Here is a 16,276-nt window from a genome sequence, read left to right as displayed (position 1 = left end):
CTTCCTCCTAGCGCTCCGTCGTTTCATCTCTCGTCGTGGCAAGCCCTTTGAGATCTGGGCAGACAGGGGAACAAACTTCCGCGCTGGGGACCGGGAGTTGAATCAATGTTTCCAGGCCATGGAACCCAAGCTTCAAGAACGCTTGGCCAATCAGCAGATTTCGTTCAAATTCAACCCGCCAGGTTCTCCACACTTTGGAGGAGTCTGGGAGCGCGAAATCAGATCAGTCAAGAACGCCCTACGAGTGATCCTCGGGAATCAGACCACTTCTGAAGCTGTCCTTCACACTGTGCTGATTGAGGTAGAAGGCATTATGAATTCAAAGCCTTTAGGCTATCTTTCATCTTCTGCCAGTGATCCTGATCCTGTCACTCCCAATTTGCTCCTGATGGGGCGGCGGGACGCCTCCCTGCCACAAGCCATCTTTGCCAACAGCAAGCTCCTTGGGCGAAGGAAGTGGCGTCATAGCCAGATGTTGGCCGACCATTTCTGGACACGGTTCATTCGTGACTATTTGCCTAACCTACAACCCAGAGGAAAGTGGCTGAGGGAAGTCCAGAATCTGGAAGTAGGGAAACCCGTTCTGATCCTTGACCCGCAACTGCCTCGGGCCTCTTGGCCATCAGGTCGAGTGACAGCTGTCATGGCCGGTAGAGATGGACGCGTTCGGTCAGTTGACGTCCAGGTCGGGCGTCAGACTTACACCAGACCGGTGTCTCGTCTGATGTTGCTTCCGGAGTTGGCAGAAGAGTGAGTCTTCCTTCCAGGAGGAATTGATCCCAATTCCGGGGCGGCTGTGAAAAGACTCACTGGAACCTGGGTTAATTTTCTGTTAATTTCTTAGATTGTGGTGAATCTGCCAAACTGAATTTCTTTGACTCTGGTGAATCTGCTGAGCCGAATCCAACTCCACCTGCTGGCTAAGCAGGTGGAGTCTATAAATTGTTTGTTCACCTGGCAGCTCACTCTTTTTGCACTCCCCGCCAGTACTCCAGCAGATTCCTGTTTCCTTTACCTGTATCCATTACCCTAAAGTGTGCGTCTTCGAGTTAACGTGAGTGTTCAATGCCTCATTCTGAATGTTTAATTTGTATGCCTTTTGTGTTGGCTTTTTGACATGTGCTCTGTTGCCCTAAGCCCTTTGTTCCCAGACATGTGCCAGGAGCCATGAGGGATTGTTTGATGCATATTTGTTATCTTTGCTGCTTAGTTGGGGATTGAGTATTCTCACATGAGTGTTGCTTGCTTGATGCTATGCTGTTTCATGGATTGAGTATTCTCACATGTTTGATGCATATTTGTTACCTTTGCTGCTTAGTTGGGGATTGAGTATTCTCACATGATTGTTGCTTATTTGATGCTATGCTGTTTCATGGATGGTGTACTTGCACATGATTGATGTTTATTGTTTGATTGACCACTCCATTATTGTAATTGTATTGCTTCTTTGTTTATGTCTTTTAATGCAGCACACAGAAAACAATTACCAAGAACAAAGGAAAATAAACTGCTGCTGTTGCACCAAACCTGCCTTCCCCCTTGCCTCATTTCCTAAGTCCACTCCTTGCTGTTTGAGTCTTCTGACCGAGACTCTGTCTGCTCACCTAAATACTCACTCTCCCCGAACCACATCACCCTACAGTTCCTTCACAAGAAAAGTATACTATACAGGAAAAGCCTTGGAGGTTTTGGACAAGGCACCAGCACTCAACTCCCAGCTTATTATCATAATCATGAGATTTATTCCCTGAAAGTCTCACACAATGTCTCAAAGTTAATCAGGCGAGCCACGGCCATGTCTGGGCCTTCAATAGGGACATCTGCCTGCAGGCCCTCACACTGAGCAGGCACCTACCCATTTCATTTATCCTGTTCATCTCTTCCGAGGGTGTGTTGATCTCTGAACTCTGACCCTGGCCCTCAACAAATCGTAGCTCCTCCAGAGAGAGCCCAGAGCGGGTCATGGCCGTGGTGGAGAAATCAGCCTGTGCGGGGAGGGGAGGAGAGAGGGAGGAAGAAGGACAAAGGGAGAGAAAGATAGAGTGGAAGTACACAAGGGAGACAAAGATGGAAAGACAGAGAGAGAGAGAGAGAGAGAAAGACAGAGAGAGAGAGCATATGAGAGAGAGAGAGAGAGAGAAAGAGAGAGAGAAGTGTTAAACATAGTAATCGTCTCAGCTGTCCACAGGCACAACAAGTGATAAAGCAGCCAGTGAATGGATAGCAGCACAGGCTAATAGAAAATGTCAGGATCAAGTTGTTCAACTGAAATTTAGGACTGAGGCCTGAACTCCACTCAATATGCCTCTGCAGTTAAAGGCCCCCAATCCCTGTAATCTTATGCGTCATTATCTGAAATCTTTCCAAAAGAACTCCTTAGAGATGGAGAATCGAAATTGTGGAATGTTACAAACAAGATGTAATGAATTGTAAAAGGAAATAGACAGTTGGTCTTTTAAGCTCACCTTTTTGAAGTACTCATCGTCGAAAGAGATCTTAGCTGTGCCTGACTGCCTCACTCCTGACCCGTAGTCTGGAGCTTCCTCATCAGCTATGAAGAGTAAACAAGACAATGTTTTCATGCACAACCAAATGACACACAGGCAACTCTGAAACAGCTCTAGACATTTATGATGGAAGGCGTGGTCTGCTTTCTGAGGAGAGCCAGATGAATCTATCCACTGCAGATCACAAGCACCCCACAGAAGCAGGGTCCTATGAGAGCAGCACTGACCTGCGATGGCCTGGACCCCTACACGCAGAAAGCCCCGCACATCGCCCTTCTCAGTTACTATGGCAACGCGGTGAACCAGGGGGACGGAGTATAGCAGGTTGCTCAGGTACACAAAGGCCCTGAAGGAGGCAGAGCAGAGAAACTCTTTAGCTGTAAGTACATGTATACAAACAAACACACACACACACACAAAATCAGACTCTACTCTAATGTAGTTAGAACACGTCAAAGAAACAAAGTCATTAGGACAAGCACACAAGACTCAATTACAGTGAAGCATGTCTACTGCTACTTGCGATGACTCAAACCCAGTCACAGAAAGAGCAAAGCATTGTTCATTTTGTTAGAATGGCCATGAGCGTACTGGAAAATGAATTAACATGACAACAAAAAAAGGTATACACAATTCTAGACAAAAGAAAAAAAATGGAGATACAGTATGGTAAATTATATTTTTGACAACCAAAAGCAGTAAAATAAAATAGGGTAAAAATAATTAAAAGGGTCATTGAGTCTTATGAATGATAGAATCAAGCTACTCAAACCAGGCTATTATGTTCCCTGGTAACACTTCCGGATGTGAGGCAATTTGCACAGTGTATATGTGTGTGGGTGTGTGTATATGGAAGAGAGAGAGAGAGAGAGAGAGAGAGAGGGGAGGAGGACATAGAGTACCATCCCCCTCCTCCCACGAGAGTCAAGGCCACGAGAAGAAGAAAAAAAGAGTTATCACTCTGCCAAGTCAATGAAGTCACAGTGACGCAGGTCCCATGATGACAGCACTAAGGGCTGGAACCACATGACTCTCTTTCTTTCTCCCTCTCTCTCTCTCCCTCGCCCTCTTTCTCCATATTTCTCCATTTCTGTGTCTACCACCATTCAAGAGACTCAAAATAGCCTTTTAGAAATGGAACCCAGTGACATCAGTATATAACACTACAATATGTAAAAAAAAAAAAAAAAAATATACACACACAAAACAAAATAAAAAATACGTGAAAGAACAAGAAACGGTCCAAATGAACACAATGACAGATGTAGGACTACCACAAGGATAACACACAGGAGTGAGTGTCTGAGCGTAGGCCCAACCCAGACAGATGGGGACGGGTTAATGCGGCTGGTGAGGAGATGGCATGAAGCAGCACTACGGGCACAGAGGAAGGGGGCTGAGGGGAGGCACTGCCAGCTCTGATGCCCTGCCTGACTGTCCAACTGACCACCTCCCGCACCCTCTGACCTGACACACTCTTATGTGTGGAAATGTAGTAATGGTCGTTCATCTAATTCAAATCTAGCTTGTGTTTTACCCCATACCTTTTAGTCAAGTTCATATGTGCTGCAGGTAGTGTATACATGTGTGTTGTAAGGGCTTTGCTTATATATGGATGAAACCTGCGTATTGATTCTTGACATTGACCTGTGGATCAACTCCCTGAGGTGCTGCTACACACATGTATATGGGCTAATCCTATGGTGTCTAAGGAGCCAGCGCCTCCTCCTGATCTTCCCTCAGCCTCTCCCCCTTCGTGCCTTCAACCCTCACAGGCCCCTTTGGCACCAACCTTCCCACCAGGGTGAACCAGGGGGAGCGGTCGTAGAAGGGGTCCTGGCCGTCGCTGAAGAGGTCGGAGCCTTCCTCAGTGCCGGCGTCCGAGCTGGTGTCATCCACGTAGGCCTCGTCGTCCATGAAGTCGTCCATCTCGCTCTGGCGCTCGTCGGCCAGCTCGGTGATGTCTGAGTCGGCGGTGGAGAAGGTGGGCGAGGGCGTGCGGTCGGTCAGATGCTCGTTCACGCAGCCGTGGAAGATGGGAGAGCTGGGGTGGATTGGGGGGGTGGGCAACAAAAGTGCAAAGCAGTACCAACAATGGTTAAAAAGGGATAGAGGGAGAAAATAAAAAAGGAAAGAAAGAAAGAAAGAAAGAAAGAAAGAAAGACAGGGAGAAAGAGAGAGAGAGTGAGAGAGAGCGACAGACAACGGGAAAGAAAGACAGACACACAGACAGATGGAGCTCTCATCAGGGGTAACAAAGCAGGTTAGCATTAATGGGCATTCCTTCCCTGGGGCTGACGTGGAAAAAGGAACTAGCATTCTTGAACATTCCATCAGCACAAAGTAGTCATATTCTCCTAGACCTCACTGGGTTCAACCTTTTTTTCTCGTGATTGGAATAACAATTGTCATTGCTTACAGCACATTTCTAATCTGAAACACTAATGGGTGTCCATGAACATAGCAGTGATAAATTAAAGATGACATGGAAGCTTGGAAACAAAATGGCAGGTCAATGCAACAAATGGGACAAATCAGGAATAATAATCAAATAAGAAACAGTGACAATCAAAACAAACACACTTGAAAAAATATATGCTTATAAAAATGAATGACAGAGGGGAAAACTCAAATGTTACATTAAAACAAAATGGTTACAAATTATTGCAAAAGAAAACCAAACACAAATGGAATAATAAAGAGGGGAAAAGAAAAACAAACACAAAACAGAATTAAGCTAATGATGCAAATGAGCTTATAAACTCGGAGCCTGTCTGTATATGTGCATGTCCGTGTGTGCGTGTCCGTGTGTGTGTGTGTGTGTGTGTGTGTGTGTGTGTGTCCGTGTGTGTGTGTGTCCGTGTGTGTGTGTGTGTGTGTGTGTCCGTGTGCGTGTGCTCGTGCGCATATACATATATATACATAAATTAGTTGTGAAGATGAGGTGGATGTGTGGCTGTGGGTGACCTGAGGCTTGCAGGATAAATGAGCAAAGCTTAATGAATGTTTCACGAGGATCACTCCTTCGCCTTCCTCCACCTCCTCCTCCTCGTCCCCTCCGCCTCAGAGAGGGTGAGCACACCACCCACCCCTGACACTGTGGCTCATTAAAAACCCTGGCTGATCCAGCACTTAAGCTCAATAAATATATTACACACAAAGCTGATGGAGGGGGGGGGGGGGGGTCATAGGGGTCATGGGGAGGCCTACCTGCCAACCAACTTGAACCATTGGAAGCGGTCGTAGAAGGGGTCACTGCCCGTCAGCGTCCCATCGCCACTATCCTCCACTCCTTGGTTGGAGGAGGCCATCTCCCCTGCCCGGTCGTACATCTCCCGCATCTGCTCCAGGCGCTGCCTGCAACCGCAGCAGAGCACAGCAGGGTCAGAATCACATATGCTGGGCTAAAATGAGGAATTTTATTCACAGTCATTTTTCATCTGTAGTGTTCGAGTCCGACTGAGCGTGGCGCAAGGTCACCGATTCAGGTTTCTGAGAAGCTAAAGAACGAATATCATTTTTTAGACTGAATGTTTTAATGAATAGCTACAGATGGAACTGTGAACTAACTGGCTGCATATAAATCATCCCTTTAAATGTAATTCAATGCTGCCAGTGGGGGTGAAATTTCATTATGCAATGAGACATGGTTCCCCCTGTTAAGGTCAAAGGCATTTACAATCACATTCCACAATACTCTAAGTCAAGGAGCAAACACAATGTTGAACACTGGACTTTGTGTTTGTGTGTGTGTGTGTGTGTGTGTGTGTGTGTGTGTGTGTGTGTGTGTGTGTGTGTGTGTGTGTTTAGGTGCAGGTCTGTGTAAGGTGGGCTCAGGCCAGCCCCTGCTTACTTGAGCTTCTCCAGGGACCAGTAGTGTGTGGCTCCATTCTTCAGGTCTTGCACCTCCACAGCCACCACAGTGCGGGGGAACGGCCGCAGGTCGCGATTCTTCTCGGGTTCGGGGGGCAGCAGCTCCGGGGGCAAAGGTGAGTATACGGTATCTGTCAACAGTACAAACTGGAACTGCACCTGCAGGAGCACAAGGAGGAGATAGAAACAGAAAAATAGTAGAAAGGAGAGAGGGACAGAGAGAAACAGAAGAGGGACAGAGACATGAAAAGAGAAGAAAATATATTAGCTCATTCATCCTCTCAGGAGCATGCATGTAAGGTCAATGTAGCTGTCGGAGATGTTATATAGTCTGACAGTATCTGAATGAAATGTGTTCAACCCTGCATTTAGTCTTGGTTCCTGTGGCTCTTTTCCTGCAGTTTATGGCACCTGAAACTGCTCAAGTACTGTAATCTTCCCTGTGTATGTTTTTTTCCCCATTCTGCCTCATTTCTGTATCACTTTATCTAAAAAAAGAAATGCAATTGTAAAAAAAGATACAGTCACCCTCACTATCGTATATGTTTAAGCAAAAGAGGTCCATCACACTTTGCAGGATAAAACCCCAGGCATTTTGTGGCAGGCATATTTGGTACTCGCATGAAATGACTGCTTCCGCTATGCCTGCTTCTAGGGGTCGGCAAGTGCTGGGGCTTTTTAGGTAATATCTTTGGAGCAAGGAAAGGGACGGGATATAAATTAAAAGCAAGCCGAGCGAGGGAATTGAGAAGCGGGTTGGGGAAACGAGAACATCTACTTTCTGTCTGACATTTATGACCCGGCTCCCAGAAGCTGTCATGTCCAGTAATCAGAGGCTAAATCACTGGCACTCAAGGATGGAGGAAAAGAGCGAGCGAGAGGAGAAGAGGCAGAATGATCGACAAATCCGCGGGTAACAGGGGGCGGCGGTGGAACTGCGCCGCAGTCTTGTTCTTGAGTACACAGATTCATTATAGTCTGCACCACAAACATCAATCGTTGCTGATGAAAAGAAGCTGCAAATGCTTCAGGGTGTGTTTCTTTCCCCCAAGCCTATGGCAAAGATTTGCTAAATAATCAGCAAGCACACAATTAATTGTGTGTAGTCCTGATATGTATTCCTAACAGTTTTTGCGCACACTATGGCTACGACCATAATGTGATGTAATAGGAGTGTTTAGCAATGTTCTGTTAGAGTGTGTAGGTCTGTGATATGTCGGCCGTACCTTCTTCTTGAGTTCCACGCTGATGGCATTGGCCTCCTTAAGGTACACTGCGTTGCCCCACAGTTGGTCCCGGAGGGAGGTGAACTGGTGGTACCTCCACTTCCTGAAGGCCCACTGGGCCGCCTCAAACTCATGCTGGGTCCACGGCACTGCAGGATTGGGGACATCACATGAGCCGCCACACATACACACCCAACATTATGATTCAAGACATTTGTACCATACATGTAGGCCTTTAAGGCATCTAGTTCCATCTGGCGCCTCTGGTTAGGAGTGTTGTTCCTCAAAAACCAGACATGTTGTTAAAGCCAGCTGAGATTTGCTACAGCTACAGCTGAACCCCTGCTAAAACTCTGATGAGAACTGCTTTATTTTACCTTCCTCCTCTTCTTCCTCTTCCTCCTCTTCATCTGGTGTTTCGGCGGCCAGTGAGCGGGTCTCCACCTGCTTCTGGAGCTCCTGGAGCTTAGTCTCATACACCTGTGGGGCACATGTGGGGAGAGGGGCGGAGAGAGAAAGCACACAGAGCCTGTCAGCGCACAAGGGTCAGCAAAGGTCGAAAAGGTCGAAGGGCAGACACAACCATTCACAGAGCCAGACATGCCTCTGAAACTTTAGACAACAAGTCAGAACCCTCTGCTGGAGGGCCTTGGTATTGGATCAGTCAAGTAAAATACTATAGAGGTTCCATCTTTGTGGCAAAACAGTGTTTTTAACCAATAGCCGACCAGTTACCAGAGGAAGAATTCTTTTGATTCAGGTTTGGAATACGACTCTCTTGGAGTCCAATTCTGGTTCTGTAATATTATTTTTAGTATATACAATACTTACATTTCAGTTGTGTCAATGAGGCATTGCATGTTCTCTCCCATTGTAAACTCATTCAATAACGTAGCTCAGCAATGGTGAGCAAAACTCCACCCAGAGTAAAGTTACTGTTTCATATAATCTCTTGTAGCACTTACACTGCACTCTGATCTCCCTTGGCTACATGTGAATGGGGAGTGTCATGAGGAGGCCGTGATGGATGAGGCTGTGATTGGGGAGGTGTGTGCCGTGGTGGTCTGAGTGAGAATGTATGTGTCCGAGAGAGTGAGAGTGTGTCTGAGAGAGTGTCTGAGAGAGTGAGAGAATGAGAGAGTGTGAGTGTGTGAGTGTGCGAGTGTGCGAGTGTGCGAGTGTGCGAGTGTGTATGTGTGTGTGTGTGTGTGTCTCTCGTCTAACCCAGAGGGGCCCCTGCAGATGCCTCCCGTTGCCTCATCACGTGGGGCGGTGGTGAGCTCATCCTGTTTGTTCAGCTCTGGCAGCAACAGCACAGCCTTTGATACATTACCAGAGCGTTAACCCTTCCCTTTCCCCAGCAGGCCGCTCCACTGAAGGCCCGGCCCAGGACAACGCGCCTTGTTTACCGTGCACAGTGCCATGGCAGAACTCAGGCTGACCCACATGCAGCTTGATTATCATAATGGGACATTAATGAGGCATGACTCTGAGGAAAACAGTAGGAACGGGAGGGGAAGGGACCATCTGAGGGTCTGTTTACTATGTAGTCATCCAACATAGTTTGGCACGATAAGGACAACATTACACAGATAGAGCAGTTATCTGAATCTGCAGTACTTTGGGTGAATTGAAGCTTACCACTGGAATGCCACTTGAATGAAAAATCTCTTTGGGCCAGAAAGCAGAAAGTAGGAGATAATTCCTGCCTTAGACCATAGTGGCTTGATTAGGCTGCTGGCAGTAACCAGACAAGGTCAAAGTACTGCATGTCTACTTTCATTATGTGTAGTTTAGTATTTTTGTATTTCTCTACTAAATAACTGAGGACACAATCTTGGGCAACCAGAGTTCCCTAAAAAAATATGGATCAGCTCAGTGTCTTAAAGTCCACCAACTATACCAGCATTATTTAGATCCCAAAGACATCAGTATCATGTATGTAAAATGAACTTCCTCACACATTTCTTGATACAAGTATGTATAGTTGTCTTTACAAGACCAGCTTGTGCATGAATTATGAGATGAAGATGGATAATTAAGCCTTTGACTAAACTTCATTCTGTTTACTTTTATGAAAGAGTGCGTTTTGATGAAAGGCACTAAGAGTTGATATTGAGACCCGAGGTCTCATTAACCTATAACTCACCCATCCACGCCTGTTCACTTACACTCATTTCCAGTTGCACATGAATAAATATGTATGACTGCTTAACAAATAAAAGGTATGGACACACACACACACACACACACACACACACACACACACACACACACACACACACACACACACACACACACACACACACACACACACACACACACACACACACACACACACACACACACACACACACACACACACACACACACCTAACAGAGCCTATTTACACTGTGATACCGGCTTCAAAAAAGCCTTAAATATTAATGGTGAGTGAATACAGATTGGAAAATTGAATATGGACATATAATCACAATTCCATAGTTTTTGACGTGAAATTAAACTACGAAGACCACCAATACACAGCAATCAGAATTTGCCAGTTTATTTCATTCAAACCTTTTTTTTTCAGTCAAAAAATGTCTGTATATTCAGCACATTAATACCAGCAGAAGTCCTCGTGAACAGGTTTGTTTCACTGCACAATCAAAAGTGCTCTGGCAGCTTTCACAGAAGCAGCGCATCTTGGCATTGGCCATCCTGAGCCACTTCATTTGCCCCATGGCAAACAGACAGACAGACAAACGACACTGAACAGACGAAGTATATGTATATACTGTATATATATCTTCAAAAGAACAATATACACTGTTCAGTTTTATACAATATCATAAGCGTCCCCCTGGCTGTGCTTGGAGTGGCCAACAGCACCAGTTAACCCACAGCTTTGTTTATGGTCAATGGTAACATTCTTCACTGGGGTGGAGGAGGAGTAGGAGGAGTACATACTGCAAGGCTTGAGTAGATAGTCAGACAGCGAGTGTCTAAGCGCTAATGGAGTCTTGCTCAGAAGCCATGCATAGATCGGGCGAGATGCTGAAGCAGGACTGTGTCCTTCATGATTTTAGGCAATACATTGGATAAAGCAGCTAAAGGCAACATCTTACTGTGACAAATGGTATTGATTGCAATTCTTGCCTCCCGTGTTGATCCAGCCTGTGGGTCAGTAAAGAGAAGCTACATGGATACCTTAATTATCTCATAGTGTTTTGTTATGTCTTTTTTCTTCTTCAGAAGTCCAGCATAGTGTGCTTGTAATCATTAAAACGGTTCAATATAGCCGTGGTCCAGACACAATCATTAAAACATTAAGGATTAGGGAAACATTGGAGTTCAATGTTGAGATGGGCAGCATAGGAACGCAAGGGCAGCTGGATTCTTAACCCCTTAACCTGCCAAACACTGAGATACTGGACCTCACTTCACAACAGGTTTTGGTTAAACTCTGTGTGTGGGCTATGGTAAACCACATATGCACACAGAGATACACTTATGTGCTGGTCGTTATGCTTGAGCTCAAGAAAGAAGTAAGCCATTTGTGTGGCTTTTGAACGAGGGCAAGTGAGTAAGAAAACCACATCCAACAATGAAAGTGTGTATGAGAACATAAAGATTGCAAAAGAGGAGACATCTCTAGTAAAAGAAACAGTGGCATAACAAAGGCAAATTATTTACTTGATTCAGTGACACTTATCTAACCTTTCTTGATAATTCAAAAATACCCCCTCCCCTTAAACAACAACAAAAAAAAGATTCATTCATCCTAAAAACTCTTTGCTCTCCAGGTTCGAGACAGCCTCAGACGTGCATAGACTTGTCTTGTTTTCCTTTCAAAGTTTTTGGAGAGGAGTTTCTGGAAACCATGGCAACCCTCTGTTAGACTTCCTCCCCTGGGAAGAGCTGTTTTGTGTGCTCCCTCATTGAGAGTCCCCCCTCCCCCCCACTATTCTGCCGCAGAAAATAAATGTGATTCTAATCATGCTGATTGTGAGTGGGGGATTCGGCGGACTGTTCCAGAACACTGCATACATCTTCGTGGGAACAGCGTGGCCCACCTCCCTGCATAGCAGTCCATAGTGGTGTTACAGACATTGTAAGGAAACAATGTGAACAGAGCCCTGACTAAACTAGCTATTTTTTTCCGGACACTAAGGTTTAGTCTTCTCTTTAAAATTTTTTTGTCTTAACAAAACATTTCTTTAAAAGTACAAAAAAAAATACTTCACACATGCTAAAGGGGGCAGATATTACCATTTCATGTGAACAGCTACAAATTATGCTTCCATTATCAAAAATGGTGAGTGGCAGTCAGAGTCCTCCGAAACTCTTTACCCAAAGTAAAAACTAAAGAAGATGTCCCACCGCACAACTAATTTTCCTTTTAACAATCAGGTAACAAACGAAACCATGACACCAATGTGTCACCACAATTGGAATTTTGCAACTCTCAAATCAAATAAGCTAGTCATACATTCTGTGTGGTACACAGCTGGCAGATATTAATCATAGAATACAAAAACCTAGAGGGAGTTCTCCATCTCTAGTCTTCCTGTCTGTAACACTTTGCATAATGTTAACTGTACATTAGTGAGTCAATAAGGCACTTTTTGATCTCTTTCCTTAAGCACCTCCTTAATATCCTTCATTCATTTCCAGAAGGCAGGTATTAAGCGCAAAGCATTCCTAATTTTCAGTCTAAGAATCTCAGTTTAAATTAAAGGCCTCCTGAATTAGCCAAGGCCACCGGAGTATCAGTAACAACAGTCAATTAAAATAGCTGTCATGAGAAAGTGAACAAACATACATTTGAGTAGGCTGCATCTCAGTAACAATAAAATAGTACTAAACATTCAAAAACACTAAATTGTGGCTTTTCTTTCCTTGAAGTTCTCGGGCAGCTATTACAATGTGGATATCTTCGGGACAAGAATGATTGAATCTAGCAAAAACATGATTTTTTTTACGATAACATTCAAATGAAATTACTTAATGGCTTAACAAGGGATTTACTTTGCAGGGCCTGTTTTTAAGCACCAGTGATAATGCCGAAACATCCACTCTTGGACCCCTGCTGGATCCAAGAGCATCAATCACACTTCTACTCTTATCGGAGGCAGATCAAAATGGAGGATGACAATGCAGGTGATGACTGATTTCATGATGACTAAAATCAGTTGAATAATGTCTTTCATGGGGTGAATAAAACATGGTGACATTGATCCTCAGGTTTCAGTATAAAAAAAAAAGATAAAATATATCCAGGCATTACATCATCTCATCTGTTCTGTTTGTCACCTGTTCATTTGCATCCATTCAAAACGTGCTCGCGCGCTCACTGCATAAGGCACAAGCTTTGCAAACAGAGCCGAATGGTGGGAGCAACAAACGAGTACAATAGTGAAGCCGAGACTGTCTCATATAGCTGCAATGTGAACCAACCGAAACACAAATAATTACCGTTCAAGTACAAAAGAAAGCCACGGTTGTAGCAGGGTATAATTCAATGAGGACAAGCCGTCCAATGCGATGATTTACACTCTCTTTGAAGTAGTGGCCATGGTTGCTTGTGGTGGTTCGTTTGAGCATCTGTGTGTTTGTGTGTATATGATGTATGTGTAACTGTGTGTCAGTATGTATATATGTGTCTGACAGAAAAGATTCTCTAATCTAGCACTTGGGCCCGTGTCCAGTCTCCCCAGCAGCGTGCCCTCTGTCTCACACTGTCGTTTCCCTACTGGCCTTCAGGTTGGGGACGGACAGCTGCCGGCGCATGCGGGGCGGAGCGTGGAAGCTGTTGTAGTGGGGTGGCTGGTCGGGGTGGGGATGCTGGTGCTGGCCCTGGCCCTGGCCCTGGAAGTGGCCATTGTTGTGGTGGTGGTAGGGCTGGTATTGCTGCTGGTGGTGTTGTTGCTTCTGATGGTATTGTTGTTGATGGTGGTGTTGTTGTTGCTGATGATGGTGGTGTTGTTGTTGTTGTTGATGGTGCTGGTGCTGGTGGGGCACAGGAGACTGGTTTCGGTTGTGGCGTGGCTGGTAATGCTGCTGCTGGGACCGCCTGTCGCCACCACTGGGCAGGGACTCTATGAAGCTGGCCGGGCGCTGGCTACTGTTGAAGGAGTTGCTGCGGCTGCGCCCGTGCGGCCCCTGGCCCCTGTAGCTGTGCCTGTGGCCCTCAGGCTGACTCTGGCTCTGCTCTAGATCTCTGCTGCCCCTCCTTTGAGGCATGGGGCTAGGCACAGGTGAGGGGTAAGACTGGACCACGATCGGCCGCCTCTCCTTGGGCTCTGCACCCTCTTCTCCTCCTCCTCCTCCTGCTGCCACTCCCACTCCCACTCCTTCTGCTTCGGTGCCGCCGTCGTCCTCCTCTGGCACGGCCTCCTTAGGCACCTTGAGCTCGATCACCTGCTGGTCTGTGATGATGATGTGCGTGCCGGGGCTCCAGGAGTTGCGGTGCGTGGGATTGCTCCTGAAGGGGAAGCGCAGCTTGCGGTCCTCGGGGGGGATGAAGCGGTGCGGGCCACTCTGCCGCCGCAGCTGCCTGGTGATCTCCTGCTGCTGGAGGCCCTTGAGGCGCGCCTGCTCCTGACGCATCCACCGCAGCTGGCTGCGCTGCTGAGCAATAGCGTCCTCCTCCCCTCCACCCGGCTTGGCCGCACGATCCTCGTCATGGAGGTTATCTGGACCTCCGTTCATCCTGATATCCACTGGAGCCTTGCCCACGCTGGAGCTGCGCATGCGCATGCTCTGAACAGGAGGCTTGTCCTCGCTGGAGCTGCGCATGCGCATGCCCTGAACAGGAGGCTTGTCTAGTGTCTCCCCACTAGTGGAGATGAGTGGCAGGACCTTCTCCATCTTGATCATCTTGTTGCGGAGCGCACGGATCTCCTCGTCTTTCATGTTGTTCTGTTTCTTCACCTCATGCAGGACGTCTTCCAGCTTGTCGATGTGCACTTTCAGGTCGTCCATGTCGTGGACACCCCGCCCATTGGACAGCATCATGTCCTCAATGCGCTCGTCGCCGCCCACCCCGACCGTGTCCCACACATCACGTGCCACACCACGCCACGAGTCCCGCTCATTGGGGTCCTTCTTGCAGTAGGTGGCACACAGCTCCTTCATCTTCACGATGGCTAAGGCCTCGATCTCCTGTCGGCTGTGGCGGAAGTCGTTCAGCGCCACCTCGTAGCAGATCTCCTTTACAGCCTGGATCTTCAGGTCTGAGATGGTGGTCCACTTGGAGTCCTTGGTGAGCTGGCGGCGCTTGGGGACCTGGTACATTTTGACAGGCTCGCGGCGTTTCCCGCTGCTGGGCAGCCCGCACTTCTTCACTATGCTCTGCAGCTTGCTGGGTGGCAGCTTCTCCCGCAGGGAGGTTATCAGTCGCCAGCTCTCCTCACATGAGCGCTTATCAGAGTCATCACCACTATCTGAGTCGCCGTCCTTGAGGGGGAACAGAACAAAAAAAAAAAAAGGAAAAAGTTCCGGACAAAAGGGGAAAATTAAAATGGGAAAATCCAAACCAAAAGGATGTAGCTGATTTTAATGGAAACAGGTAATATGTAATATAGGAGCCTATGGGAGCGACTATGCAAATAGGGTAAAATGTATTATCTAAGATTCACAAATATTTTGAATCGATACGGTTCGACTACTAAATGAACTATTTAAACTACTATTTAACTATAAACTATTTATTTTTCCACTCATTACAACTCAAGTAGTGTTAAGACTAAGTTCCCACTGTGGGGGACAAAATAATTGAGTGGAGCCCACGGAGAACCATGTAATGATGATTCTAGCTGGGAAATATATTGTTTACGATAAGAGAGTTCTTTCAAAATGAAAAGAGTCAAATGTGTGACACTATATGCAATTACACTTTACAAGTTCATATGAACATATATTGTGTGGCTAGGAGAGGTTACGCCCACACAGAAGGTATATGATGTACTTTAATGCTTTGGCAAAAGGCAAGAAATAGTTTTAAAACTGTAGGTAAATATAGCTCCCAACATTACATATTAATATTAACGTAAAAGACTAAACATGACAAAAGGAGGTGGGGCCATTGGGGGCTAGATGTTCTGCCTCACTGCTGTAACGTAACTCTGAGTACTTCCTGTTTTTCTCCTTTTTCTCCTTTATCCCCCCACCCCCCCCGCCCCCAAAAAAAACATGCGTCAGAAAAGTGGCATGCAAAAAGGCAGCTAATTTGTTTTGGAGAGCTTTTCTCCCATTTGAAGTCCTTGGGAAAGAAGAGCTGGTTTAGAGATAGGAACTAGCACTAGCAGTGAGGTTAGAAGACACAAGAGCTCAGTTGCGTGGGACGTTAGAGGAGGTCGGAGGAGGAGGGAAAAAAGGAGGTGGGGAGTAAAAAAAGTGAAGAAGACAGAGAAGACAGGGCAGCCTGGAGCTTTTGGTTAAAAGCGTTGTTTCATCCACTACAGTTAGGAAGTTAGTTCAGAGAAAATGCAGTTTCTCATTTCTGTTTCCCCCCTCGTGCGGAGTAGGCAAGGCACAATACTTCAAATCACAGTCAGATCGAGCAGATGCTGTCAAGAGGACAGGACAGGTGGAGGTCTTTTTGTTGTTGCGGTTAGGTCACGGGTGGAAATTGGTCCGTCCGTCATGTGGTGCTCAAGTGAAGATGTGAATAGTGTTGAGTGGAG

At 46.4% G+C, this 16,276-nt stretch overlaps 1 protein-coding gene across 7 annotated transcripts in view; it reads right to left on the bottom strand.

The window, feature by feature from the left end:
• kif1b (kinesin family member 1B) overlaps positions 1–16,276 on the bottom strand; it is a gene marked incomplete at its 3' end in the record, with an annotated part of 72,357 nt that overhangs the window by 20,512 nt on the left and 35,569 nt on the right. For 6 of the 7 annotated variants that reach the window (XM_080854234.1, XM_080854237.1, XM_080854236.1 and 3 more), the window contains 7 exons: positions 7,984–8,086; positions 7,607–7,755; positions 6,361–6,539; positions 5,718–5,864; positions 2,735–2,853; positions 2,466–2,551; positions 1,856–1,985 (listed from right to left, as the gene is read on the bottom strand). In XM_080854234.1, the coding sequence (XP_080710360.1) occupies positions 1,856–1,985; positions 2,466–2,551; positions 2,735–2,853; positions 5,718–5,864; positions 6,361–6,539; positions 7,607–7,755; positions 7,984–8,086 (913 nt within the window). Of the gene's footprint in view, positions 1–1,855; positions 1,986–2,465; positions 2,552–2,734; positions 2,854–5,717; positions 5,865–6,360; positions 6,540–7,606; positions 7,756–7,983; positions 8,087–12,321; positions 15,048–16,276 lie in introns of those variants that run through there. The other variant, XM_080854240.1, reaches the window with a different exon arrangement.

Source organism: Sprattus sprattus (genome assembly GCF_963457725.1).
Source record: "Sprattus sprattus genome assembly, chromosome: 16".
Classification (NCBI taxonomy): domain Eukaryota; kingdom Metazoa; phylum Chordata; class Actinopteri; order Clupeiformes; family Clupeidae; genus Sprattus; species Sprattus sprattus.
This window is presented reverse-complemented; position numbering and strand designations above follow the sequence as displayed.